Here is a 27,652-nt window from a genome sequence, read left to right as displayed (position 1 = left end):
GCATCAGGGTTGGGAAGAAAAATGTTTTAGATCACAAATGAGGAGCAAGAAGTGGGCTGGGGTGAGGTGTAATCTGAGATGCTGTGGATGGAGAGGAAACCTTGGGTGATGTCCCAACGGGTGATGCCTGCTGGAGAGGCAGAGGGACCTCAGGTCATGAAGGCTGAGAGAGGCTGAGACCCCAGAGCAGAGGGCATGGCGCTTGCAGGAGCCTGGCCCAGGATCAGACACATCACACAGCTCAAACCCAGCCCTGCCCCACTCCCCCAGGCCTTCTGCACTCTTACCATCCAGCCCCCTCCATCAAGGGACACGTTATTCTCCTCTTTCCAGCTGATGTTCTGAAAGACTTCCCTACCAGTTGGCATGCGTTATGCAAATAACTTCTGTTTTCATTATTCTACTGACCTAAGACAGGATGAAGACTTAGCTGGGCTGGAAATCAGGTCTCTGACTCCTCGTCCCATTTAAATCCCATCTCGTCACCCAGCACTCTAACTGCAGGCATGGGGGACCACAGGCTCTGTACCTGATTTGCAAGTCGTGCAAGGTAAGCAAGAAGGGAGGGTGTTTGAATGACTGGTGTAGTCTATCCCATCGGTGCATGGGGCACAACCTCCAATGGCTTCTTCCATATAGAATCCTGGGAAGGAAGGGAAAAACTGGTGAGAAAATCCCCGCAGGATTCCCTGAGGCTGGCAGTGTGGCTGCGGAGGCCTCTTTTGGCCATCTGTGGAATCCACAAGGGGAACTCTCCTCAACCGGGCTCTCATCTTTTGATTCTTCATCTACCACATACCCTAGACCAGCACTGCCAACAGAAATATATTACAAGCCACACATCCAAGTCACACTCATAGCTGGCACATTAAACAGTAAAAAGAAAGGTCAGGGGCTTCCCTGGTGGCTCAGTGGTAAAGAATCTGCCTGCCTATGCAGAATACATGGGTTCGATCCCTGGTCTGGGAAGATCCCACCTGCTGCAGAGCAGCTAAGCCCACGTGTCACAAATACTGAGCCTGCACTCTACAGCTCGGGAGCCACAACCACTGAGCACACAGGCTGCAACTACTGCAGCCCATGCACCCGAGAGCCTGTGCTCTGCAGCAGGAGAAGCCCCCCAGGGAGAAGCTCAAGTACCGCAACTGGAGAGCAGGCCCCACTCTCCACAACCAGAGAGAGCCCGTGCAGCAACAAAGCCTCAGCACAGCCAAAAATAAATACACAGACATGAAGACAAGGGTTGGAGACCAGTCTTAGAATCTACCTGGTGGACATAAGTTCTGCTGGGGGCTCCGTTCCAGTGGGGCTGATGACTGCTGGTGAATTTCATCCTTCCTTACAGACATGGCTGAAGCAGGTTTGACCTATGGAGACAAAGCAGGGACAGGCATGAGTGGCTTCCACACTCTCACCCCTTCTAGGATCCACCCCCCATTTCCTTGACCACTACCTGCAAATGAAACAGAACTGGGACCTTTCTTCCCAGCTCTGAACTCTCATTCATATTTGTTCTTTGGCCTTTTGTGCCAGCAAGTAACGTACATTTAATTTTCCCCTGTATTCCTTCCTCTTAAAATATGTTTATTCCAGAAAGTATGTGCTCAGATACGTCCAACTCTTTGCAACCCCATGGACTGTAGCCCATCAGGCTCCTCTGTCCATGGGATTCTCCCAGCAGGAATTTTGGAGTGAGCTGCCATTTCCTCCTCCAGGGGATCTTCCCGACCCAGGGATCAAACTTCAGTCTCTTGCATCTCCTGTGTTGGCAGGCTGGTTCTTTACCACTAGCACCACCTGGGAAGCCCAGAAAGTATGGGCAAGGAAAATTTTTTTTATAAGAATACAGAAACCATAGAGATCCCCTTGATTAGAGAAAACATCCATTATTTTGTGTCTTGACTTCTATTTGACCATATGTGTGAATACTCTCAGGCTCTCTCTTTCTTTCTCACATGTGCATGCACACACACACACACACACATTTTCACAAATGAGGGTTCTGTCATGCATACAATTTTTCATAATCAGGATATAGAATCACATACTGAGTAATGGATTTGTGGCTTTAATCCAACAAGCGGTCCCCAAAAGGAAGCTGTCAGTGTTCCACAAAATACCAGAATCACATGGAGAAAGAAGAAATAGCAATACAGGGCTTTTAGCCAAGTCTCTGTGCTAAAACAGAGAAGGCAATGGCACCCCACTCCAGTACTCCTGCCTGGAAAATCCCATGGATGGAGGAGCCTGGTGGGCTGCAGTCCATGGGGTCGCTAACAGTCAGACACGACTGAGCGACTTCACTTTCACTTTTCGCTTTCATGCATTGGAGAAGGAAATGGCAACCCATTCCAGTGTTCTTGCCTGGAGAACCCTAGGGACGGGGGAGCCTGATGGGCTGCCGTCTATGGGGTCGCACAGAGTCGGACACGACTGAAGCGACTTAGCAGCAGCAGTTAGCAGCTGTGCTAAAAATGACACAATGGGGCCAGTCTGAAATCACTGGAGCCTGAGGCTTCCACCAGGATTAATGTGTTGATGATAGTGTTCTGATGTTCAGGATTGTATTGTCATTTGGGGGAAGACTGTCCTCATTTGTGGGAAATATATATTCAAGTGTCCAGTCATGGGATCTGTCATGTCAGCAGCTATGTTTCAGATGATACAGGAAACAAAGGGTTTTGTATAGTTTTGTAACTTAATCTGGGAGTGATTTAAAGTAGAAAGTGACATGAAGAGGAAAAAAAAGAAAGAAAAACAAAGTTGAAGTGGAAACAGCTTATGTTGAGCCCAGTTCAACTGCCTGGATCTAAACAAGATAAAATGCCACCTGTTAAGTATTTGGGGACAGCTAAGCTCATATGTGTCCCCTAATCATCCCTTCCCCAGTCTGGGCCTCCTCTGAGTCACCCCAAATTGGTGGACTCTCCTTTCCCGGCCCTCACAATCCTATGCCTTCCTTTCTTCCCTGGTTCTCCTCTCACAGACTCTCTCCCTCATTGTTTTGTTACGAACAGTTTCAAACATCCAACAAAGTTCTAAGATTCATTCACTAAACTCTTACATGCTCAGCACCTAAGTTCTGTAACTTAGGTGTATCACATATTTCTTTCTCTATCCATCCCCCTCTGGCCATTCTAAGTGTCTTATTTTTATGATGAAATTCATATCTGCAACTCTTAATACATCGACATTATGTCAGTAACTCGAGCTCAATATTTCTTTACAGTTTACTTCAATGTTAAGATTTCCAAAGAAAGACATGCACAATCTTAAGGGTACCATTCAAAGAGTTTTCTTTTTTTTTTTTTTTTTTAATGCATACACTTGGGAAATCCAAACCCTCTATCTAGATCATGGAAATTAGCTTGCTTCAACACATTCCCTCATGCCCCTTCCTCAGTTATTCTAGTCTCTAATGTGACTCCAAGAGGGAGTGGCCTTCATCATATGGAGGAAGGTCCTTTCTACCCTGATAAAATGAGACTTTTTTCTGACAGTAAAGAATCTGCCTGCAATGCAGGAGACCCAGGTTCAATCCCTGCGTCAGGAAGATGCCCTGGAGAAGGGAATGGCAATCCACTCCAGTATTCTTGCCTAGAGAATTCCATGGACAGATGAGCCTGGCAGGCTACAGTCCATGGGGTTGCAAATTGTTGGGACACGATTGAGCAACTAACACTTTCCCCTTTTCATTACAGGGGGTTAAGTGTCAGTTCAAATTCTTTTTCTGCATCTGTTAAGCTGTTCATACAGCTTTTCTCCTTTACACTGGTTTGTGTGTGTGTGTTTTAAATTTTTAATTAGAGGATAGTTACTTTATGTGATGGTTTCTGCCATAGTTTTTAAAGATCTAGAATTTAGTTAACTATTTGCTTTGTAAAGGAATTTTGCCTCTGTTTTTAGGAAGGGTATTTAAAAGTATTTTTTCTTCTTTTCAAATGTTTCTGTTAGGTTTAGGTATTAGGGTTATGTTGGCCTTAGAAGAACTAGTGAAGAACTCCTATTGTCCGAAAGAATTTGTGTAAAGATTTTTGTTAGCTCTTTTATTGTCTGAATTTTTGTGCCCTCCCCTATGTCCTAACCTGGGGTCTCCTGGTTATCCACTCCCAGTCTCAGCAATCTCATGGATCCTTGAAACACTCTACTGGAATGGAAGAATCAAAACTATGACACTATGGTGCCCCATCTTTACTTCTTAGACTGGGAAAGTGTTAAAGTTCAGTGTGCAAGTGCCTGCGTGCGTTAGTCGCTCAGTGTCTCCGACTCTTTGCAATCCCATGGACTGTAGCCCGCCAGGCTTCTCTGTCTGTGGAATTCTCCAGGCAAGAGTACTGGAGTGGATTGCCATTCCCTTCTCCATAGGAACTTCCCAACCCAGGGATCGAACCCTGGTCTCCTGCATCACAGGCAGATCCTTTACTGTTTGAGCTCAGTGTGCAAGGGTGCAGGGAAATAGGGCACCGTTGTGGATTCCTGGTGTGACTTAAAATGGTCCAGTCTTCTTTGGGAGAACAGTTTGTCATTATCTAGGCAAAAGTGTAAAATCATCTAACCCACTGACCCAGCAATTCCACTTCTAAGGAGTTACCCAACAGACAATGCACATGGCTACCCTGGATACTTGACATGGCACCCAGACCCATTCATCAAGTAGTGTTCAACATGAGTCCTACCTATTACAAACCGATACTTTAAAAACGAATTCTAGACTTCTTGTGAATACAAAATGCTATTTCTTTCCAGATTTTTGGTACTAATTTGTTCAATGAAAGATGCATATTTTCACGATTTCTGTAACTTTGTTAGACCCTTAATTTTTTTTTTTCTTTGACCCTCTAAGCAGCTTTGAAAAGAGCCTCAAACAATGCAAGAAAGCGGTGCCAAGTGTGCACATTTTTCCCCATGGTGAGTTTCTTAAAAATGCACACTCAGGGACGGGAAAGCCTGGTGGGCTGCCGTCTATGGGGTCGCACAGAGTTGGACAGGAGTGAAGCGACTTAGCAGCAGCAGCAGCAGCAGCGCTGAACCACACCCAGAGCCTCCAACTCCCCTCTGAAAGAAAGTGGTGAGAATCTGACCCAAGCTGAGTTGATTGGTGGTTTCTATTCATAAAGTGTAAGGAGCTGGAAGCAATTTTGAAGTTGTTCTCCTTTCAGAGAAAAGGAAATGTTAAGGGTGCTTAAGGCAAGTGGAGGGGGGAAGATGGAGCCTACACTTAATGATTTACAAAGGACAGGTTTTAGAAGATACATGCAGTGCAAAATAGCAAAAGAGAGAGAAAAGAGTGAGGAGGGTCGGCAGAGGGAAAAGGGAAGGGAAAGGAAAGAAATGACGATCTGATGCTCGCTGGGCCTGGAGCCAATCCAGAGGTCAGGTTCTCCAAGGAGCCAGATCTTCCAGGCAGCAAGTAGACGCCAGGGATCCGTACTCTAGCGCCCCCCACCAACACGCCGCGTATTGGACTTGGCCGGGCGGGTCCTGCCAGGATTTGCCCAGCCAGGCGCGCCCGGGCCTTTTCCGGGCCACCAAGAGCGCCTTTTGGAGCCAGGACTCGCGGCGGGAACTCACCAACAGCAAGACACCCAAGACGGTGAAGATGAGAGCCCAGGGGCCCCGGAGTCGAGGCCTGGGGCCCTGGGTGCACCCTGCCCGGGAGCTCGAGGCGGCCGCTGCCCTCTGTCCCCGCTGCACGGTGCGGTCGGGGAGCGTTCGCTGTCCAGGTTGCCGCGGGGTGACAGCCTCCAGAGCCATCAGAAATGAAAGTGTGTTTCGTGGGGCGCGAGATTACCCCTGCGAGCTGCGCGGAGGGGAGCTCTGCTGTTTAATCTGAGCGTGCCTCTACTTTTATACCACCCCGCCCTGGGATCGCGTCACCCGCGGTAGCGAATGAGCCAGTGCTTGCTTCCAACCAATCACGCGTGGCTCAGGAGAGGAGCCCGGGCTTTACCAAAAGGGGCATTTCCGCCAGCGAACAGCATGTGACCCGGTTTTTCATTCAGCACCAGGCAGGTCCGTGCCTTTGGGAGGCGGGGGCAGGGCACCTCCCACGTGCCGGAGAGACTCAGAATCTGCGTTTCAGCCAGGTCCTAATGCCCCACGGGTTGAAAAAAGGAATGAACCACCTGTCTTCTAACTACTGCCTTCTGCCCACTCCCAGCTTCTGCTCCTCCCCGCCCCGCCCTTCATTGACCAGGGCCCCAAGGAGGCCAGAGAACATGGACAGCCAAGAAGGAGATCCAAGAGGTGCCCTGTACTGTACTGTAGGGGAGTGATGGGTCAACTAAGAAATCTTGAATTGTTAGAAAAATGAGTAGGTTGCCAGACTCACTTGCACTTTCTGAGATTTAAGTACTTAGGAAATGAGACAGACCTGGTGAACCTTTTTGCCCTGGGCCTATCTCATATAAATAGTGTTAATAATCACTTTACTACAGAATTATAAGTAAGTATTTATTTAAAGGCAAAGAATTGTTGTTTAGTTGCTAAGTCATGGCCAACTCTTTTGCGAGCCCATGTACTGTGGCCCGCCAGGCTCCTCTGTCCATGGGATTTCCCATGTAAGAATACTGGAGTGGGTTGCCATTCACTTCTCCAGGGGATCTTCCCGACCCAAGGATGGAACTCAAGTCTCCTGCGTTGGCAGGTGGATTCTTTACCACTGAGTCACCAGGGAAGCCCCCAAAGGCAAAGGATACACACCGTATTTTCCTGTTGTGAACTCTACTTTTCAAAGATCTGAAGTATCATTAACACGGTTTATAAGTTTACTTTTGTCACTTTTATTTTATAAACCTGCAGTTCTACCCAACAGAACATTTTGGAGTCTGGTGAATAACTCCCTGCCCCAATATAAGTGGCATCCAGGAGAAAGAAGGTGGCCTGGCTGTGACTATGTAGTTGAAACACTTTATTTGCAGATGAATACATCCACCAAGTCCTATTTTATGTTAACAACTCTGAATGTCTCTGATTTCACAAACTGGGCTCACCATTCACATTGAGGCAATGCAGCACTTCCTATCATCAGGCTCAGGGAAGGGTCCAGGTCACCCTGGACTGTCCCATCTCCCTAGTTTGCCAGGATCAACAAGTTACCAAATCAGGATTTCCCTGGTGCTTCAGTGGTTAATAATCTGCCTTCCAATGCAGGGATCTCCAGTTTGACCCCTGATGCTGCTAAGTCGCTTCAGTCGTGTCCAACTCTGTGCGACCCCATAGATGGCAGCCCACTAGGCTCCCCCGTCCATTGGATTCTCCAGGCAAGAACACTGGAGTGGGTTGCCATTTCCTTCTCCAGTGCATGAAAGTGAAAACTGAAAGTGAAGTCGCTCAGTCGTGTCCAACTCTTTGCGACCCCATGGACTGCAGCCTACCAGGCTCCTCCGTCCATGGGATTTTCTAGGCAAGAGTACTGGAGCGGGGTGCCATCGCCTTCCCCGAAAATCCCACATGCCTCAAGCTACTGAGCTGGCACACCCCCAACTACTGAGTCCTGCCCTCCACAACTAGAGAGTGCATGCACTACAAGGAAAGAAACCCACAGGATGGAAGGAAGATCCCCCCTGCTGAAACAAAGACCCAAGGCAGACAAATCAATAAATACTGGCATTTAAATAAAATCTATTTTTAAAAAGGTAGCATACTGCCTTTGATGGTACCTAAAAAGGTAGCATTCACTCCTCAGGGTTCCCAGTATCTTCTTCTACTCTTCCTCTCACCTCCCAGAGGGTCTCTGATATGTGTGAGCTCTTCCCATGGACTCCATACTGCTGTTCACGAGCCCAAGTCTGTCCCCCATACTTCACTGGTGCTGGGCTCTCTATCCTACGAGGGTGTGAGTACTTACGACAGCAAGGCAAGTACAAATAGTTTGCTTTTTAAAAAAAGGTTCCATCAAAGTCTGTTACAGCACCTTTCAGATTTAGTCATGCAACATAAAAGAGAAAGGAACCCTTATTATGAAAACCTCTTCCACTGAAAGGAATAATCTACTCACAGGTGAGCCTGGTTCCAAAAGGAGTTAAATCCCTCTCTGCCTTTGCTTTCTGGACAGGAAGCACCACAGGCCTGCTTCCTGTCAGAATGTCACAGACTGGAAACAAGGGTATCTGTCTTGGGCTGCTGGGCAGCCCTGGGAGGTGTTCTCGAAGTTGACCCCCTCAGAAGCCTGGTGGGGGCCCAGGGTGGGGAAGAGCGTTTGTATGTGTTGTTTGTCACAGCAGTGCCCCCCGCCAGACCCTGTATTGGATTGTTTTTTTCTTTTTTTTAATTGTGGACCAGAATACCAACATGTCCACTAAGAGCTCTGAGTTCTGATCATCCAGAGTCAATAAATCCCTGTGTGACTTGAGGAAAATTTGGGGTTTTGTTTGGAAAAATTTTTTTAATTAATTAATTTATTTCTGGCTGTGCCAGGTCTTCATTGCTGCGCACTGGCTGTTCTCTAGTTGCGGAGAGCAGGGGCTGCTCTCTGGTCCTGGTGGGCAGGCTTCTTATTGCCGAGGCTTCTCTGGTTGTGGAGTACAGGCTCTAGAGCGCAGGCTTCAGAAGTTGTGGTGCAGAAGCTTAGTTGCCTCAAAGCATATGGAATCTTCTCGGAGCAGGGATCGAATCCCTGTCCCTGCTTTGCCAAGCAGACTCTTAACCCCTGGACCACCAGGGAAGTCGGAGAAAGATTTTTGTTTGTTTCATTTTATTTTTTGGCTGCCTTATGGCATGTGGGAACTTAGCTCCATGAACAGGGAGCAAACTTGTGCCCCTGCAGTGGAAGCACAGAGTCCTAACCACTGGACACCGGGGAATCCCCGTGTTTTGTTTTTAATTTAAAAATTAAAAAAAAAAAAAATGTACACTTTGTCCCCTGACCCCTGAGGCCTGAGGCAGGTCTTTTGGTAACAGTCCAACTAGGGGAGAGGGGAGTCTAAGCTGGTCCTGGGGAGGGGAGCTGCCAGAGAGAACCCAAGGCAGATTGGATGCAACTGATGACTCGGGCGGGTGGAGGTCCTGTGAACCCCCAGCCTCATCACCTACCATGACACTGAGAACCAAGAGCAAGCAAGAGACATTTTAACCAGCCCCCCAAAACCCTCCCCCGTCCCTGTGCTAAAGCCTGCAGCCATGCACTCTCTTGAGTCTGTTAACTCTCAGTTTACATCCAGTCCTTTTTCCTTTTCTTTTTGCCTTTTGATCCTCTTCACCCATTTCTCCCACCCCACCCTGCTGCCTCCTACTTCTGGCAGCTATCAATTTCTTCCCTGTATCTCTGAGCTTGATTTTTCTTTAAGATTTCACATATAATAGAGATTATATTGTAGTTGCTTTCTCTGTCCTGTTTATTTCACTTAGCATAATGCCCTCAAGGCCCATCCATGTTGTCACAGATGTGTCTTCTTCAATGTCCTCTTTTCAATATGCATATCTTTCACCTCCTTGGTTAAATCTATTCCTAGAAATTTTATTCTTTTTGATGCAACTGTAAATGACATTATTTCCTTAATTTCTCTTTCTGCTGGTTTATTATTAATATAAAGAAATACAATAGGTTTTTTCATGCTGATTTTGTATCCTGTAGCTTTATTGAATTCATTTATTCTAAGAGTTTTTGATGGAGTCTTGAGGGTTTTCTATATATAATATCATGTATCTGAGAATAGTGACAGTTTTACTTCTTGGTTTCCTATTTGGATGCCTCTTTTCCTTGCCTAATTCCTCTGGCTAGGACTTGCAGTACTATGTGGATAAAAGTTGTCAGTGGGGCATCCTTGTCTTTTTCCTGATCTTAGGGGAAAAGTTTTCAGATTTCCTGTGAATTATGCCACTCAGAGCACTTCCAGATAAGGAAGACACCTCTTGATCAGCAAAGGGTACTTCTTATTGCCCTTTTGTTACAATCAAAAAATGTCAAACAAGATTCAAATACCACTAGGCTTCTCTCAGAGCTCTCTTGTGAAGGAGTTAAGCTTTCAAAAGCCCAGTCACTTGTGGGATCCTCCCCTTTTGAGGAAGGACACAAGAAGACACCAGAATGCATGCGCTTTGGAGGGAGAAGTCATTGTAACCGCCATTACTCTTTCTCCTGGGGAAGTTGAGAATGGTATGGGTGATGTCATGTGTCACCCCATCACCTTTTTGGGGCATCTTTTCATGGGCGATTTCTCCCTGTCCTTAGCTGCAGTCAAGAGCCAAACAGGACAGTGCTGGAGAGAGATTGCTCATAGGAACCTTTATGTATTATCTGAGTGTTGCCATAATGGTATGTTTATTTTCTATAACCGTTAGTGTTAGTTGCAATCTTGCTCAACTCTTTGCGACCCTATGGACTATAGCCTGCAAGGCTCCTCTGTCTATGGGATTTCCCAGTCAAGAATACTGGAGTGGGTTGCCTTTCCCTCCTCCAGGGGATCTTCCTGACGCAGGCATTGAACCCAGGTCTCCTGCATTGCAGACAGATTTTTTACCATCTAAGCCACCAGGGAAGCCAGGAAATGCAGGTCCCTGCTTTCCGCTACAGACCAGGGCATACAGGATGCGGGTGAGCTTTGTCTGGACCACTTCCCTTCCACGGGGTCTTCCCTCCCTACGGTGATGACATTCCCCCTCTGAGGATCTCATGCTCCCTCTGAAGGTGTGAACACTCTGCCAGGGTCAGCCCTCATTCACCTGCAGAATTCTGAAGAGCTCTGTACAGACCTGCCCCTGTCCCGGCCCAAACATAAAACCCTCTGACTTCTCAACTCCAGTCCTGGGCCTGACTTTTCTCCATCATGGGGCAGAACAAGTACACGGAATCAATTGTGAGCAACCCTGACATCATAGCTCCCCCAATCTCCAGACCGAAATGAACAAACTCTTGGTAAGAACCAAAACAGTGCGTGGGTATTTGTGTGTGTAGAAAAAAATACCACTCTAGGTTAACCCAGATATTCTATTTCTTCTAGGAAGCCTCATGTTCTAGTAAGAAGATGATCAAGAATCTAATATAATCTATTTTCAAATATATTCACAAGTTCTTGGCTCTCAGGATGCTGGTGATTGAGGTTTTTGGGAGAAAGGGTGGTTGAAGGGCTCCAACATAACAACAGTTACATGCCATCTTGGGAATGCACTTCTCTTCTCACGGTTATCTTCCTGTCAGAGACAGCCCCACAGGAGATGTAGTGTCCATGTTGGGGTGGGGAGATTGGGGAAAAAGTGAAATGTCAGGAAAAAAGGTACAGAGCTGGAGGATGGGAGTTTCCTACTGTGAGCTGTCACAGGACATCTGGTGCTGGTTTGGAGGAAAGCGGGGATAAATGAGCAGGAGCAGACTGTGGAGCAGAGGACAGATGGCACTGGAGGACTGTGGGGGATTAAAACAGCAGGTTGTGCTCCCATGGCTTCAGGGTGAGGCAGAGGGGCCAATGGGCAGGGGCAGAAGGGCAGCCCCTGGGAGTGGATACAGCTCTGTACTCAGCACCTTGGCTTTGGGAAGGGGACAGAAACCTGACTGTGGAGCCTCCCAGCAACTCAAAAGGGAGAACAGCTAGGCCCTAAGGTCCACGAGAGGAAAAAAAAAAAACAAAAAAAACGGGTCTCTGTGAGGTTGCAGGGCTGAGTCACCAGGCCTACTGAGAAGGATACAGAAAGGCCAGTGGGGACAGAAAGAGAAGGTGGCCCCGGAGTGGCAGGAGGCTCACAAGTGAGGGGCCACAGAAGGACCCCAGCAAGCAAGATACCTTCCTGACAGCTGTCACAGCCAGTCTGCACCTCCAGGAGCCTAGCAGGCCCAGGTGCAACCCAGAGACACCACTGGGGCAGGCTGTGGGGAGTCAGGCCCGGCTGGGGCCCCTTTCCCAGGGGAAGGGCAGGGAGGAGATGGACGGAGGAGAGGCTGAATTCCAGTCTCCAATCTGGTGCCTGGAAATCTTGAGTCAGAGCAGGAGACACACCCATGCACGCATAAAGAGGGGAAGGAAGGAGTGAATCACCCAGCAAGAACATACACCCCTGCCCCTGTGCCACTCACAGCTTCTCCAGAGGAGACTGCAAGGAGGGGGAGGAAAGTACACACATGCTTCTTTTTATATAAAGTTATGTATTTAGGTCATGGATTCATGAATACACGAGTCTCTTCTAGCTAGTGGATAATTAGCTATTTCTTGTATTGTTTGATAATATCAACAAACTCTTCAAAGGGATCTCCAATTGTTTCCCTTTCTAGGAGAAGAGATAAACCAGGGACTCGGTGCTTTCTTTAGGAAATGCACATGCAGAGGCTATCTGTCCTGTGTTCTTTTCCTTTCTTCTACAGGTCAATTGCACAGTTAAACACGTGTAGTGTGGATTTTTCACTTCAGCTATTTGACTTTTCAGCCCTACAATTTTGTGTTGATTCCTTTTCATAGTTTCTATTTTTACAGACCATTCCCTGCAGTAATCCGCACTCCTTAAGTATCTGCTCCAGCTTTGATAACTGTATGCAGCTGAGTAGCCATCACCCAGTCAAGACACAGAACACTCCCAGCACCCCACACAGTCTCTTCTGCCCCAGTAGTCCTTTCCCACCCACCCCATCAGGACAGGCACTCCATCCCAGGATATATGTGACTCAAATGAGGACTATATATGAGGGCACTTAGGAAAACGGAAGTAATAGTTATTCAACAAGTGCGGAGATGCTTTGCACCGTTATCAGTAGTCTAAATAAGGAAATGAAAGCATGCGATAGTCTCCAGGGAAGGTGAAAAGATAAAATTAAGTACCAATTTTGATTTTTTGAAACCATCTCAAAACAGGAGGCTGCATCCACAATGATAAGAATTTCTACATGAAACTAGGATCCAACCTCATTCTTTTCTTAAAACTTAATTTAGGACTTCCCTGGGAGCACAATGGATAAGAATCTGCCTGCCAATGCAGGGGACACAGGCTCGATCTCTGGTGCAGGAAGATCTCATATGCTGTGGAACGACTAAGCCCATGCACCACAACTACTGAGCCAGAGCTCTAGAGCCCTCGAACGGCAACTAATGAGCCCAAGTGCTGGAACTACTGAGGCTGCGTGCCCGGCGCCCATGCTCCCTAATAAGAGAAGCCACTGCAATGAGAAACCTGGGCACTGCACTGAAGAGCAGCCCCTGCTCACTGCAACTAGAACAAGCCCGCGTGCGGCAATGAAGACCTACCGCAGCCAAAAATATAAATAAATAAATGGATCATATGAAATTTTTTTTCACAGTTAAGAAAATAAAACAAAGAAAGACCCACAGCATCAGATCAAAGCTACTGAATTCTAGGAACCAAAGCTGGATGCACCTGTGCCCAAGTGTGTGTGTAGCTGGGTTACAGTAAAAATACACTTGTATATTTACAAATACAAAATATGCTTCGTGGGTTGACCCAGATTCTACTCTTCTAGAAAGTCACCTACTAACGTCATCAGAAAACATATATGGTTTTATTTTCAAATATATTCAATGTAATAATTTTGAAAAAAATCAGAAATGTTTAGTTTTAGGAGGATTATTACTAAATATTATAACCACCACACAGTGGAATACATGCAGCCTTTATTCAATCATTCAACAACCATAGGAGCACCCGCTCTGTGCTGCCTGCTTTAGGTTTCAGGAATATATTGACAGCTAGTGAAAACAAGACAGGTGATAAGTAACATAACATCTCTTAGAGCAACCAGTCTACCACAGCTGGCTCCCTTCCCCTCCATGAACCTGATCTCCCTCCTTTACCACTTCCTCTTGGGGCACAAGATGGGACCAGAACGGCCTTTTCCTGTTTCTACTGCAGTCCTGGGCAAGCAGAAGGGCCAGGGCCCCACAAGGTCCACCACACGCTCATCAGCATGGACTCTGTTGCTTTTCTAGCTTTAGTTTCATTACTTTCTGTTCTAATCTGTACTATTTCCTTCCTCTGTTTACTTTACCTTTAGTATGTTCTTCATTTTCTAGTGTGTCACTGAATAGTATTAGGTTATTGATTTGAGATTTTTCTTCTTCCTGAATGCAGTCATTTATAGGCATAAATTTCTTTCTAAGTTTTCAGCTGCTTTAGCTATATCCCATAAGTGTTGGTATATGGTATCTTCAATTTCATTCATCTTAAAAGATTTTACAATTTCTTTTTTGATATCTTCTTTGACTAATTGGTTATTTGAAAGTGTGTTGTTTAAATTTTATCATAGCTGTGAAGTTCCCCAATTCCTTCCTGTTTGTGATTTCTAATTTCATTCCATTGTGGTGGGAGGGTATGTGTTCTATTATGGCTCTCCTTTTAAATATATTGATATTTGTTTTATGAGCTAGTATATGGTTTATTCTGGAGAATGTTCCATGCACACTTGAGAAGAATGTATTTTGTTATTGACTGGAGTATTCAATAGATGTCTGTTGGTCTAATTGTTTTATAATGTTGTTCAAGTCGACTATTTTCCCGTTGATCTTCTTTCAGTTTATTATGAATCCTTACAGATTAAGGAAATTACATTTCTAAGTGTGATTTGTGTTCTGAGTACTTTTTTTCTAGTTTGTTTTTATCTTTGTCATGATTTCTTCCCTTTGGCTTTCTTCTTAATTTTTATATAGCTTTGGGCAAGTTTTATAATTTGTTTTCATACTGAAGAAGTTCTTCCCCTCTCCAAAGTGGTAAGACATTTTTTCTCATATTTTTGCAGTACTCTTCTGGTTTCATATATTACAATTCATTCATTGATCCACCTACTTTTAATTATCCAATAAGAAGAGCATAAGGAAGAAACATCATTCTTTTTCAGAAGGCATCCTAGTTGCTGTATCATCATTATTGAAGAGTGAATTTTTTATCATTAATAGGAAGTGTCATCACCATAACACATTATTAAGGAAAGGTTTTAAAGGTTGGGTTTTTTTAAGAGCATCTTAATTATTAATAAATATGAATTACATGAGAGAGACAGATCCTGCAAGGAAGACTGAGGTCATCTGAAGGAGGAGAGCCCGGGAGGTGAAGGTCAAGCCTAGGGCCATGGGGTCCCGGGTTGTGACAGCTCTTCCACGTCTTCAGCTCAGTTCCAGATCACAGAGCCCCTTCCTGTGGGTCACTGTTTGACTCGCTACAGGTCGGACCCATTTTTCCTCTTGTTTTCCCGCCAGGGCCCAATGGCATGAGCTTTGTTTGAAGGCTCTTCCCTCATCACTGTATTTTTTCTGTGCCTCTTTGTGTCTCTTAATGACTAGGAGCTCCTTGAGAACCAGAATTAGGACTTCCTTCTCTAAGTTCTAGAGGCCCAGGTGGTGCTGTTCAATAGAGTAATCACCAGGTCCTTATGGGAATGGAGCACTTCAAACAGCTTCTCTGAATCAAGATGTGTTGCAAGTGAAAAATACATTCTGAATTTCAAAGACAGTATTTAAGAAAAAAAAGTCCAGCAATGTTTTATATTGATTGTTGTTGTTTAGTCACTAAGTCATGTCCAACTGTTTGCGAACCCATGGACTGTAGCCTGCCAGGATCCTCTATCCATGGGATTCTCCAGGCAAGAATACTGGAGTGGGTAGCCACTGCCTTCTCCAGGGGATCAGGGGATCATTCCTTTCTCAGGGGATTTTCCCGACCCAGGGATGAAACCTGGGTCTCCCGGGTGGCAGACAGACTGTTTACCATCTGAGCCACCAGGGAAACTCCTGAGCTTCCCTGTACCCCATTTTCTCCCCTCTTCCTATAGAGCCCCAACCGCCCCCAGGCTTTCCCATGCTGGTGGGGTCTTCTGAGGCTGCAGAGGCCCCTCCTCATCCGACTGTGTGGCCCCACACTGCCCCTTGCAGTGTCCATCCCCACACCTCTTCAACACATTTCCCCTTAGGCCAAGCTAGCTTCTCCACTGGGCACAGCAGGCTGCAGGTTAGAGCCCATGATCCCATCAGTGGCCCACGAAAAATTTTTCAGTATGTTTGTAGAATCTAGAGAAATGGTACAGATGAACCTATTGCAGGGCAGGAAGAGAGACACAGATGTAGAGGACACACATCTGGACACGGGACGGAGGCGGAGGTGGGGGACGGAGGGATGGGATGAACTGGGAGATTGGGATTGACATATATACACCACCACGTGTTAAATAAGTAACTAGTGGGAACCTGCTGTATACCACAGGGAATTCAGCTTCATTCTCTGTGATGACCTAGAGGATTGGGGAGGTCCAAGAGGGAGGGCTATGTGTATACATATAGCTGATTCATTTCATTGTACAGCAGAAAATAATACAATATTGTAAAGCAATTATACTCCAATTTTTTTAAAAATCTTGAAATCATACAAAACTATTTGCATAGAGTTCAGTCTCAGGTATATTCATCTTTATACCTATTGAGTCCTAAATATAATCTTTAATTGTTTTTGTAAGCAAGAAGGCGCCTAGAAAGACCAAAGGTGCTGACAGCAGACAGAAGTCATAATGAGGCCACGAGTGTGCTCCTTCAAGGTTCCTATAAAACCCTGAGCCAACTTGACTGGCCTCACACCCAGCCCTGTTCCCCAGTAGCACCTGAATCTTTCCTATTTAGGGACTTGAAGGTCAATAGTAATTCGCAGTCCTCTGACACTCCAGTGTTGGCTGAGGTTGGCAGGAAGAGTCAACAGGTGGAGGACGCGAGGGCCTCGTATTTAAAGCTTGACTGAAGCATGAAGCTCAGCTTGTGCCCACACCCTTGTGACCCTTGACCTAGATGAGGCCTCCCCTCACAGGACTCCCCCTGCAGCCCAGGGAGGCCAGGGTGGGCCTTGCAGAGGCCCTGCAAGGACAGCTCTGAACACTCAGCAGGAGCCTGGGGGCTGCAGGGCACAAGCCTGGATCCTCTTCCCGCCCAATGAGGGGGAGTGAAGGGATCCTGACCTGCAGACAGCAGGAGCCTGTCCCCTCTCCACTGTCTTGTCAGGAGACCTGGGACAGGAGGTTGCCCCTTCCTTCTCCTCATCCAGCCAGCTGTCCCTGATGGGTCTTCTACGTCATCCCTGTGTCTGTACCCAGGTGCCCTGAGAGGAAGCTCGTGGCCATGGCCTATACCCCCGGAGCAATGTCAAGTGTGTGGACCAAGAATCAGGTACCCTGGCCCATGAGGAGACTCCCTCTCCCTCCTCAAGCAGTTCACACACACATACACACACTCACACACACACTTTTACAAATAAGCATTATACATAGTGCAAACAAACAAAAAATCAGATTACAGGATCAAATGTTAAGGAACTATCCTCAGGTTTTAAAAGACATTGATCTTTTGTGTATTAACTATAGGGTTTGTTTCGTGAAGCCCAAGAATACTGAAGTGGGTAGCCTGTCCCTTCTCCAGGGGAACCTCCCAACCCAGGAATTGAATCAGAGTCTCCTGCATTGCAGGGGAGTCTTTACCAGCTGAGCTACCCAGGAAGCCCTACATATGACAACTTATATCTATAACAGTCTATTTTAAGTTGATAACAAGTGCGATCCCATGCTAAAGCTCATCATTTTTAGTCTCCTACCCCCAACATTGTACATTTTTGATGTCACTTTTCACATCTTTTCTTCTTGAATATTCCTTTGTTAATTATTGTAATCATAGTTATTTTTACTGCTTTTGTCTTTAAGCTTCATATTAGCTTTATAAGTAATCAAACCAGTACTGTTACTAAATATTTACCTTCCAGTGAGATTTATTCTTTCTTATCTGTTCTTGTTATTATTTAATGGCTTTTATTTTCAGCTTAAAAAAAATTTTTTTAACATCTGTTTTAAGGCCAGTTTAGTGATTAACTCCTTTAGCTTTTGTTTGGTAACCATAACCATAATGTGCTCAGTCATGTGCGACTTTTTGGAGCCCACCAGGCTCCTCTGCCCGTGGAATTTTCCAGGAGAGAACACTGGAGTGAGTTGCCATGTCCTCCTCCAGAGGATCTTCCCCACCCAGGGATGGAACCTGCATCTCCCGAGTCTCCTGAATTGGCAGGCGAGTTCTTTACCACTCTTGACCATTCTTTAGGGCCAGCTGTCTGGAAAACTGTTTCTCTCTCTTCGATTAATGAATAATCACTTTGCCATGTAGAGTATTACTGGTTAGAGGTTTTTTTCCTTTTAGCATTTTGAATATATTGTGCCACTCCCTTCTGACTTGCAATTTTTGTGCTGAAAAGTCTGTTGATAGCCTTATGGGGGTTCCCTTGTATGTAACAAGTTGTTTTTCTCTTGCTGTTTTTAATATTCTCTCCATTATCTTTAACTTTTGACATTTTAATTATAATGTGTCTTAGTAAGGATCTCTTTAAGGCAGCAGCAGCAGTAGCAGCAAGGATCTCTTTAAGGCCCTTATTTGGAACTTTCTGAGCTTCCTGTATCTAGATGTCTGATTCCTTCCCCACATTATGTAAGTTTTCAGCCATTATTTAATCAAATAAGTTTTCTGCCCCTTTCTAGTTCTCCTTTGGAGCCCTATAATGTAGTATTGCCCTATAATGTCCTTTAATGTTGTCCCATAAGTTCCTGAAGCTATCTTCACTTGATTTCATTCTTTTTCTTCTCTGATGTTCTGACTGGGCAAGTTCCACTGCTTTGTCTTTTTTTAAAACATTTTGAAAAATATATATTTGTCTATTTATTTGGTTGCATCAGGTCTTAGTTTTGTCACGTGGCTCTTTTGTTGCAGTGCATGGACTCTCAGGTTGTGGTGTGTGAGCTCAGCAGTCGCAGCGTGCGCTTAGTTGCACTGTGGCATATGGGACCTCAGTTTCCTGACCAGGGACTGAACCTACATCTTCTGCATTGCTTTCTGGTAGCTCAGCTGGTAAAGAATCCACTTGCAGCGCAGGGGACCTCAGTTCAATTTCTGGGTCGGGAAGATCTGCTAGAGAAGGGATAGGCTACCCACTCCAATAATCTTGGGCTTTCCTGATGGCTCATCTGGTAAAGGATCCGCCTGCAATGCGGGAGACCTGGGTTTGATCCTTGGGTTGAGAGAATCCCCTGGAGAAGGGAACGGCTACCCATTCCAGCATTCTGGCCTGGAGAATTTCATGGACTGTATAGTCCAGTTCAGTTCAGTCGCTCAGTTGTGACCAACTCTTTGCGATCCCATGTATTGCAACACGCCAGGCCTCCCTGTCCATCACCAACTCCCGGAGTTCACTCAAACTCATGTCCATGGAGTCAGTGATGCCATCCAGCCATCTCATCCCCTTCTCCTCCTGCCCCCAATACCTCCCAGCATCAGAGTCTTTTCCAATGAGTCAAATCTTCGCATAAGGTGGCCAAAGTACTGGAGATTCAGCTTTAGCATCAGTCCTTCCCAAGAACACCCAGGACTGATCTCCTTTAGGATGGACTGGTTGGATCTCCTTGCAGTCCATGGGACTCTTAAGAGTCTTCTCCGACACCACAGTTCAAAGGCATCAATTCTTTGGTGCTCAGCTTTCTTCACAGTCCAACTCTCACATCCATACATGACTACTGGAAAAACCATAGCCTTGACTAGACGGACTTTGTTGGCTAAGTAATGTCTCTGCTTTTCAATATGCTATCTAGGTTGGTCATAACTTTCCTTCCAAGGAGTAAGTGTCTTTTAATTTCATGGCTGCAATCACCATCTGCAGTGATTTTGGAGCCCCAAAAAATAAAGTCTGACACTGTTTCCCCATCTATTTCCCATGAAGTGATGGGACCAGATGCCATGATCTTCGCTTTCTGAATGTTGAGCTTTAAGCCAACTTTTTCACTCTCCTCTTTCACTTTTATCAAGAGGCTTCTTCGTTCCTCTTCACTTTCTGCCATAAGGGTGGTGTCATCTGCATATCTGAGGTTATTGATATTTCTCCAGGCAATCTTGATGCCAGCTTGTGCTTCTTCCAGCCCAGCTTTTCTCATGATGTACTCTGCATAGAAGTTAAATAAGCAGGGTGACAATATACAGCCTTGACTTACTCTTTTCCTATTTGGAACCAGTCTGTTGTTCCATGTCCAGTTCTAACTGTTGCTTCCTGACCTGCATACAGTTTCTCAAGAGGCAGGTCAGGTGGTCTGGTAGTCCCATCTCTTTCAGAATTTTCCACAGTTTATCGTGATCCACACAGTCCATGGGGTCGCAAATAGTCAGACAGGACTGAGCGACTTTCACTTTCACTTTCCCCTTCATTGTAAGCTGCAGTCTTAACCCCTGGGCCACCAGGGAAGTTTCCACTGCTTTGTCTTTGAGATGACTGATCCTTTCTTTACTTTACCTAGTCTGCTGCTGAACCCTTCTATTGTTTTTCAGGTCAGTTATTGTATGTTTCAGCTCTGTGGCTTCTATTTGACAATTTCTTATATTTCCCATCTCTTTGTTGAAGTTCTCACTGTGTTCATCCATTCTTCTCCCCAGTTCAGCAAGCTTCTTTATGACCATTACTTTGAACTCTTTATCAACTAAATTATTTATCTCCATTTCATTAAGGCTTCTTCCTAAGGCTTTATCGCATTTAGTGACTTGGAACAGGTTTCTCTGTTTCTTCATTTTGCTTGATCTCTGTGTTTCTTTCTATACAGTAGATGAAACCCCCTCTCTCCCAGTCTTGAAGGAGTTGCCTTGTGTAAGAAATGAATTTTTCATTCAGCCTGCTCTTAGTCATCTCTCAAACTCTTGGGATTGTTGAAGCAGCCTACTATATTTTTTAAGAGTTCCCAGTAGTTGAGCATGTGCCAAGACCTGTCCTATTGCAACGGAGCAGGACACTATGGTCCTTGCCCCTCCCCCGACTACGTCCTTTGCCTGCCTCTTGCCTATGGAAAACTTCAGTCCAAGAATAAGTTTCATCAAAGAAGTGAGAAATGCAGAAACTAAAGAAAATAGTCAAAGGAGACCAAATAATAATAATGTAGTCATTAAGCTTAGTCAAGGATCTTTCTTTCTTTCTCAAGGGCTATAGATAATATTCTGAGCCATATCCTGTGAGCTGTCTTTTTTTTTTTTAATTAATTTAATTGGAGGCTAATTACAATATTGTAGTGGTTTTTGCCATACATTGACATGAATCAGCCGTGGGTGTACATGTGTTCCTCATCCTGAACCCCCTCTCACCTCCTTCCCCATCCCATCTCTCGGGGTCATCCCAGTGCACCGGCCCTGAGCACCCTGTCTCATGCATCGAACCGAGACTGGAGATCTAGTTAACTATGATAATATACATGTTTCAATGCTATTCTCTCAAATCATCCCACCCTCATCTTCTCCCACAGAGTCCAAAAGTCTGTTCTTTATATCTGTGTCTCTTTTGCTGTCTCCCATACAGGTTATCGTTACCATCTTTCTAAATTCCATATACATGCATTAGTATACTGTACTGGTGTTTTTCTTTCTGACTTACTTCACTCTGTATAATAGGATCCAGTTTCATCCACCTCATTAGAACTGATTCAAATGCACTCTTTTTAATAGCTGAGTAAGATTCCATTGTGTACCACAGCTTTCTTATCCATTCATCTGCTGATGGACATCTAGGTTGCTTCCATGACCTAGCTATTGTAAACCGTGCTGCGATGAACATTCGAGTACACATGTTTATTTCAATTCTGGTTTCCTTGGTGTGTATGCCCAGCAGTGGGATTGCTGGGTCATATGGCAGTTCGATTTCCAGTTTTTAAAGGAATCTCCACCCTGTTCTCCATAGTGGCTGTACTAGTTTGCATTCCCACCAACAGTGTAAGAGGGTTCCCTTTTCTCCACACCCTCGCCAGCATTTACTGTTTGTGGACTTTTTGATAGCAGCCATTGTGATCTGTGTGAGATGGTACCTCACTGTGGTTTTGATTTGCATTTCTCTGATAATGAGTGATGTTGAGCATCTTCATGGTGAGCTGTCTTACAGATACTGAAACCCCAAGTGGGGAAGTTAACTACATGATGACCAGACTGTGCCCAGGATATGAGCTGCCACAATTCCAAGAACTGGCCTCAGAGAAATGGAAACAAATGGACCCTGGAACTGTACCTAAAACAATCAAGATGATGCTGGTCAGACCACCGATGATCAATTTGAAGATGACTATCAGAGCTGACTCTGCTGTTTCTGTATGTGGCTCCCTCCTCACTTCTGTCTATAAAAGCTCTTGCCCACAGGTTGCCGGTGGGGGCGGGGAGTCGGCCTTCGGAGAGATGTTCACCACTCTCGCCCCCCAGTTGTAAGCATCTGAAATAAAGCAAACTTTCCTTACCCCCAACCTGGCCTGCTTATTGGCTTTTGGGCAGAGAGCAGCCAGACCCACACACACACTTGCAGTAACACTATCCCAAAGGGGAAGATCTCAGTGCCTAGATTCAGGTTGACTGGAAGTCAGCCACATACACACACAAAGAAATTTACAGGCCAATATTCTTGATGAACACAAATGCAAAAGTCATCAACAAAATTTTAGAAAGCTGAATTCAACAATACATTAAAAGGACCACACAACATAATCAGTGGGATTTATTCTAAGGATGCAAACTATGGTTCAAAATTTACAAATCAAAAAAAAAAAAATCACAGTCAATGTGATATACCACATTAGTAAAATGAAGAACAAAAATCATATGATCATCTCAATGGGTACAAAAAAAGCATTTGACAAATTCAATATTGATTTATGATAAAACTCTCAACAAAGCAGACATAGAGGAAATACACCTCAACAAATAAAACCCTATGTGACAAGGCCACAGCAAACACCACATTCCATAGTGAAAAACTGAAATTATCTCCTCTAAGATCAGGAACAAGATAAAGACACTCACTTTTGTCATCTTTATTTAACATAGTATTAGAAGTCCCAGCCAGAGCGATTAGGTAAGAAAAAGAAATAAGCATCCAACTTGGAAAGGAGGAACTAAAAGTGTCACATTTTGCAGGTGACATGATATTATGTATAGAAAATGCTAAACACTCCATTGAAAAAAAACCTCTTAAGACTAATAAATGAAGCCAGTATAGTTACAGGATATAAACATCAATATGAAAACATATGGTGCATTTCTTTACATGAAGAACAAACCAGCAGAAAGAGAAATAAGAAAACAATCTAATTTACAGTGGCATCAAAAAAATAAAATTCCTATGAAGAAGTTGAATAAATTTAGCCAAGGAGGTCAAAGACCTGTACATTGAAAACTGCACAAATAAATGGAAAAGTAGTCCATGCTTATGGATTTGAATAATCAATATTTTTAAATGTCCATATACCCATAGAAATCTATAGATTCGATGCAATTTTTATCAAAATTTCAATGGCACTTTTCACAGAAATAGGACAAAGAATTAAACTTTTTACAGAACCATAAAAGACTCTGAAGAGCCAAAGTAATTTTTTAGAAAAGATGAGGAAGGCTGGTGGCATCTTGCTTCTTGCTTTCAAACTATGCAAGTGAAAGTGTTAGTCGCTCAGCTGTGTCCAGCTTTGCGATCCCATGGACTGTAGCCAGCCAGGCTCCCCTGTCCATGGAATTTTCCAGGCAAGAATAATGGAGTGGGTACCCATTCCCTTCTCCAAGGCATCTTCCCAACCCAGGGATCAACTCTGGGTCTCCCCCACTGCAGGCAGATTCTTTACCATCTGAGTCACCAGGGAAGCCCTGTATTGGAAAGGGAGAGTCTTAACCACTGGACCACCAGGGAAGTTCCTTAATGAAGGATTTTTGCGTGTATAATAGATGTTAGTCAGTATTTTTTTTTTTTTGGTAATGTCATTGTAAGTTTTAGATACCAGGGTTGTGCTGGCTTTATAAAACAGTGAAGAACTGTTGCCTGTTCATATTTTCTGAAAGAATTTGTATAAGACTGATATTATTTTTTTCTATGAATATTTATAGAATTCCTCAATGAAACTACATGGGCCTGCAGTTTTCATTGCTGTAAGATTTTAAGTGATGAATTCTAATTCATAAAAAGATATAGGATTAATCAGATTTTCTTTTCATCTTGTATCTGTTTTGCTAAGTAGTATTCTCAAGGAATTTGTCCATTTTATTCAAGTTGTCAAATTTATTTGACATTAAATTATTCCTAAGTTCCCCTTATTGTCCTTTCTATGGCTGCAGAGTTTGTTATAATATCTTATCGTTAATTGTTGATATTGGTATTTTTTGTTTTTTTGGCCTTTTTTCTTTTAAAATTTGGTTTGTTAATTTTGTTAATCATTTCAGAGAATCAACACTTGGTTTGTCAATTCCTTTCATTATTTGTATTCTATTTCATTGATTTCTACTCATATTATTATTTTTTCCCTATTCTTCTGAGTTTAATTTACACTTATTTTATGGTGATTTAAAAATGTGAATCTTCAGGTCGCTTTTTTTTCTTTACTTTAAAAAAATTTTACTCCCCACTTCTCCCAACCCCCTATTCTTTTTAATAGAACATCTTTAATTGGAAGAGCTTCCCAGGTGGCACCAGTGGTAAAGAACCCACCTGCCAATGCAAGAGACTTAAAGAGATGTGGGTTCAGTCCCTGGGTCGGGAAGATTCCCAGGGGGAGGACACAACAACCCACTCCATTCTTGCCTGGAGAATCCCTTGGACAGAGGAGCATGGCGAGCTACAGTCCATAGGGTTACAAAGGCTAGGACACAACTGAAGTGACTTAGCATGCACTCACACTTTAATTCCGAGAAGGTGATGGCACCCCACTCCAGTACTCTTGCCTGGAAAATCCCATGGACGGAGGAGCCTGGTAGGCTGCAGTCCATGGGGTCACTAAAGAGTCGGACACGACTGAGTGACTTCACTTTCACTTTTCACTTTCATGCATTGGAGAAGGAAATGGCAACCCACTCCAGGGTTCTTGCCTGGAGAATCCCAGGGATGGGGGAGCCTGGTGGGCTGCCGTCTATGGAGTCGCACAGAGTCGGACATGACTGAAGCGACTTAGCAGCAGCAGCAGCGGTAGCACACTTTAATTGAAAACTGCAGTTTAAGCACTGTGTTAGCAGCTTTTCACAAGTTTCCACTTAGTATGTATTCATTACTATTTGTTTTTAAATTCAAAAAAAATATTCTTTTGATTTCATCTAAGAACCATAATGATTTGAAGGATGTCGCTTAATATTCAAATTTTGGAGTCCTTTTCTAGAGATCATTCTTGACTAGCAATGTAATCAGATGAAAACTTGAAATAGTCTTCTATGGACCTGGGCAATCCTTCAACATTGACATTCAGTTATCTCTATTCTGTCCCCAGCTTGCCGGTCACATTTCCCACCACCCAGATCAATACCCTCCATGCCCCTCAGAGCAGGACACAACACTAACATTAGTGCAGGCATCTTAGAACCCACACCACCCACGCATTCAGGGGGAGTCCTGTCTGCAGCCTGCTGAGTAGCCCTGTGCAGGGGCTGTGGGGCACTGGGGACAAGGCGAGGTCCTTGCTTTCCTCAGGGCAGTTCTGGCCACAGGAACCTGAGGCAGAGACAGCGATTCCCGTAAAGTCACCAAGGTGAAAAGAGCCTGGAAGGGCTGCAAGGCAGATGGGACAAGACTCCCAGTGGCAGAGAACAGGTGTGGACATGGAGGGAAAAGTCCCACAGTGCCAGGATCACAGACAAGAACGAAGTCAAAGTAACGGGAGTGGGGGGTGGGGGGGTGGGGCTGGGATGGACGAGGAGCAGGCTTCCTGGTGTGTAATGTCCATTTCGGGCTGTTTGAGAGACAAACACTGGGGTGCACCAGGTGCGGTGGAGATGTGAGACTTTGCCACTCACAGACTTGTGGTGTGTGTGTGTGGAGAGTGGGTTGGGGGTGTGAGAGAGAGAGAGAGAGAGGAGGGAGACAGGAGGGCTGCGGTGGAGCAGCAGCGTGGGACAAAAGAGAGAGGGAAACGAGAGAACTTCCCTGGCGGTCCAGTGGTTAGGGTGCCGCACTTTCACTGCGGGGGTCAAGGCTGGATCCTAGGTTGGGAACTAAGATTCCTGCAGCCTTTGAGCCTTGGCCAATTGAAAGAAAGGAACTGAGAACGGAGGATGGGTCGTGGAAGTGTCTTCAGTTCGGCTCAGCAATTTGTCCACAGCTACCAAGCTGGTGAAGTTAGAGCTGAGTCCCGAGTGGGGATTTCCTTTCGTGCTTCTTACCACTTACTTCCCGCAAGTGATGCAATACTGTTAGCTGGGTTTGCAGAGTCTAGTTGGACCTTGCTGTGTTCCCATGTGACTTCCCGGAGCTGATGTAACTGTTTTAGGGTCGAGCTTGATTTTCACTATCCCTTGATAGGTCACCCAAAACAACACTACTCTTTCCTCCCTGGGGACAAATGGGCCCTAAAAGCTGCACCGTTTCGTTTTTTTGTTTGTTTTGTTTTGGTTTTTTTTGAACAAAAGATTCTTTAAATTCTATAGTGCTTTACAATTTTCAAGCGATTCACACACAGGATTTCATATAATCTCACAATAACTCTTCTTTTCCCCTCATCCCTATCTTGCCCCTCCCTGCTTCCCTCTCCTCACTGGTAACCACCAGGTTTTCTCTGTATCCCTGAGTCTGCTTCTTTTTTGTGTGTTACTCACTAGTTTGTTGTAATTTTTCTATTGCACGTGCAAGTGTAAGTAACGTGTAAGTAACATCATACAGGGTTTCTCTTTTACTCTAAACCTCATCAGCTGTGACAAAGCCATAGTGTCAGACTTGTTCTCAAGGTCTTCCTGTGCTCTGAGACCTGTTTCTTCTAAGATTTGTGTGGCTGTGGGGTTGTTTTTACAAGTAAAAAGACAGCTAGGTTAACAGTAGACCCTTCCGCCTGGAGTTCAGGGCAGCCATTAAATAGTTTTTTCAGGATGCATGCCACACCTGTTTCAGACTCAAAACAGAAATCAAAAGAACATCTTCAGACCCTTTCCTCCTAAACTAGACAGAGCCCCTGAGGCTAGTCGCCTGATGACTGGGGATTTACCCTGTAAGCCCTGTGGGTTGCTGCGGAAGAAAGTGGAAGGAATTTGCAAAATGACTGACAGCAGCCCAGAAGGGGTGCTGAATGCAAGGGAGGGTGGGAAAGCTACTTTTCTGTACAAATCGAGGGGAAGAATAGATGCGATGAGCATATTCTAGAATCTCAACAAAAAAGAGGAGGGGAGAGGAAAAAGAAGAAGGGACACGGGAGGGAGGAGAGGGGAAGGAAGGGGAGCGGAGAAGCTTGCAAAAGAGTTTTCCATTCTTTTTCCTTTGGAATTTACTTCTGGGACAGCCAGACAAGCCTAGGACCGGGACGGAGAACACAGGCTCTTCTCCCTCTGGGCCCGGGTCGGTCCCGCCAGGCCCTGAACCTGCTCCTTCCCCGCATGCAGCCCACGGTAGATCTCGCTCGGATATGCCCCGGCCGCAGCTGACCCGGGCATGCACACCGCCGGGTCTTTTCCCGCCGCCATTTACCGGCCACCCGGCGCGCGTTCCGGAGTGGTACCCGCGGTGGTACTCACCCACAACACGACACCCATGACGAAGACGAGGTACCCGAACCGAAGTTTGGGGCCACCGGGGCGCCCTGCACCGGCGCTCGAGGAGGCCGGTGCCTTCCGTCCCCGCTGCCGCTTGCGGTCGGGCAGCGTTCGCTGTCGAGGTCCCCGCAGGTTGATGGCAGGCACAGTCATGAGGAATCTTCACGGTCGTCCGTGGAACTTGGAAACCCGCCTCTGATGGCCAGACGTCGGAGCTCCTC

General features: G+C 45.3%; 1 protein-coding gene across 1 annotated transcript; it reads right to left on the bottom strand.

Annotated features, from left to right (window-relative positions):
* Window positions 1-26: 26 nt before the first annotated feature.
* LOC129651037 (tumor necrosis factor receptor superfamily member 10D-like) lies at window positions 27-27,652 on the bottom strand. The gene is made up of 4 exons (XM_055579767.1): window positions 27,414-27,652; window positions 1,268-1,367; window positions 530-643; window positions 27-130 (listed from the first exon to the last, which is right to left on the bottom strand). The coding sequence occupies exons 1-4, from the start codon at window positions 27,582-27,584 to the stop codon at window positions 27-29; spliced, it is 489 nt and encodes a 162-aa protein (XP_055435742.1). The 5' UTR covers window positions 27,585-27,652.

Source organism: Bubalus kerabau, chromosome 4 (genome assembly GCF_029407905.1).
Source record: "Bubalus kerabau isolate K-KA32 ecotype Philippines breed swamp buffalo chromosome 4, PCC_UOA_SB_1v2, whole genome shotgun sequence".
Classification (NCBI taxonomy): domain Eukaryota; kingdom Metazoa; phylum Chordata; class Mammalia; order Artiodactyla; family Bovidae; genus Bubalus; species Bubalus kerabau.
This window is presented reverse-complemented; position numbering and strand designations above follow the sequence as displayed.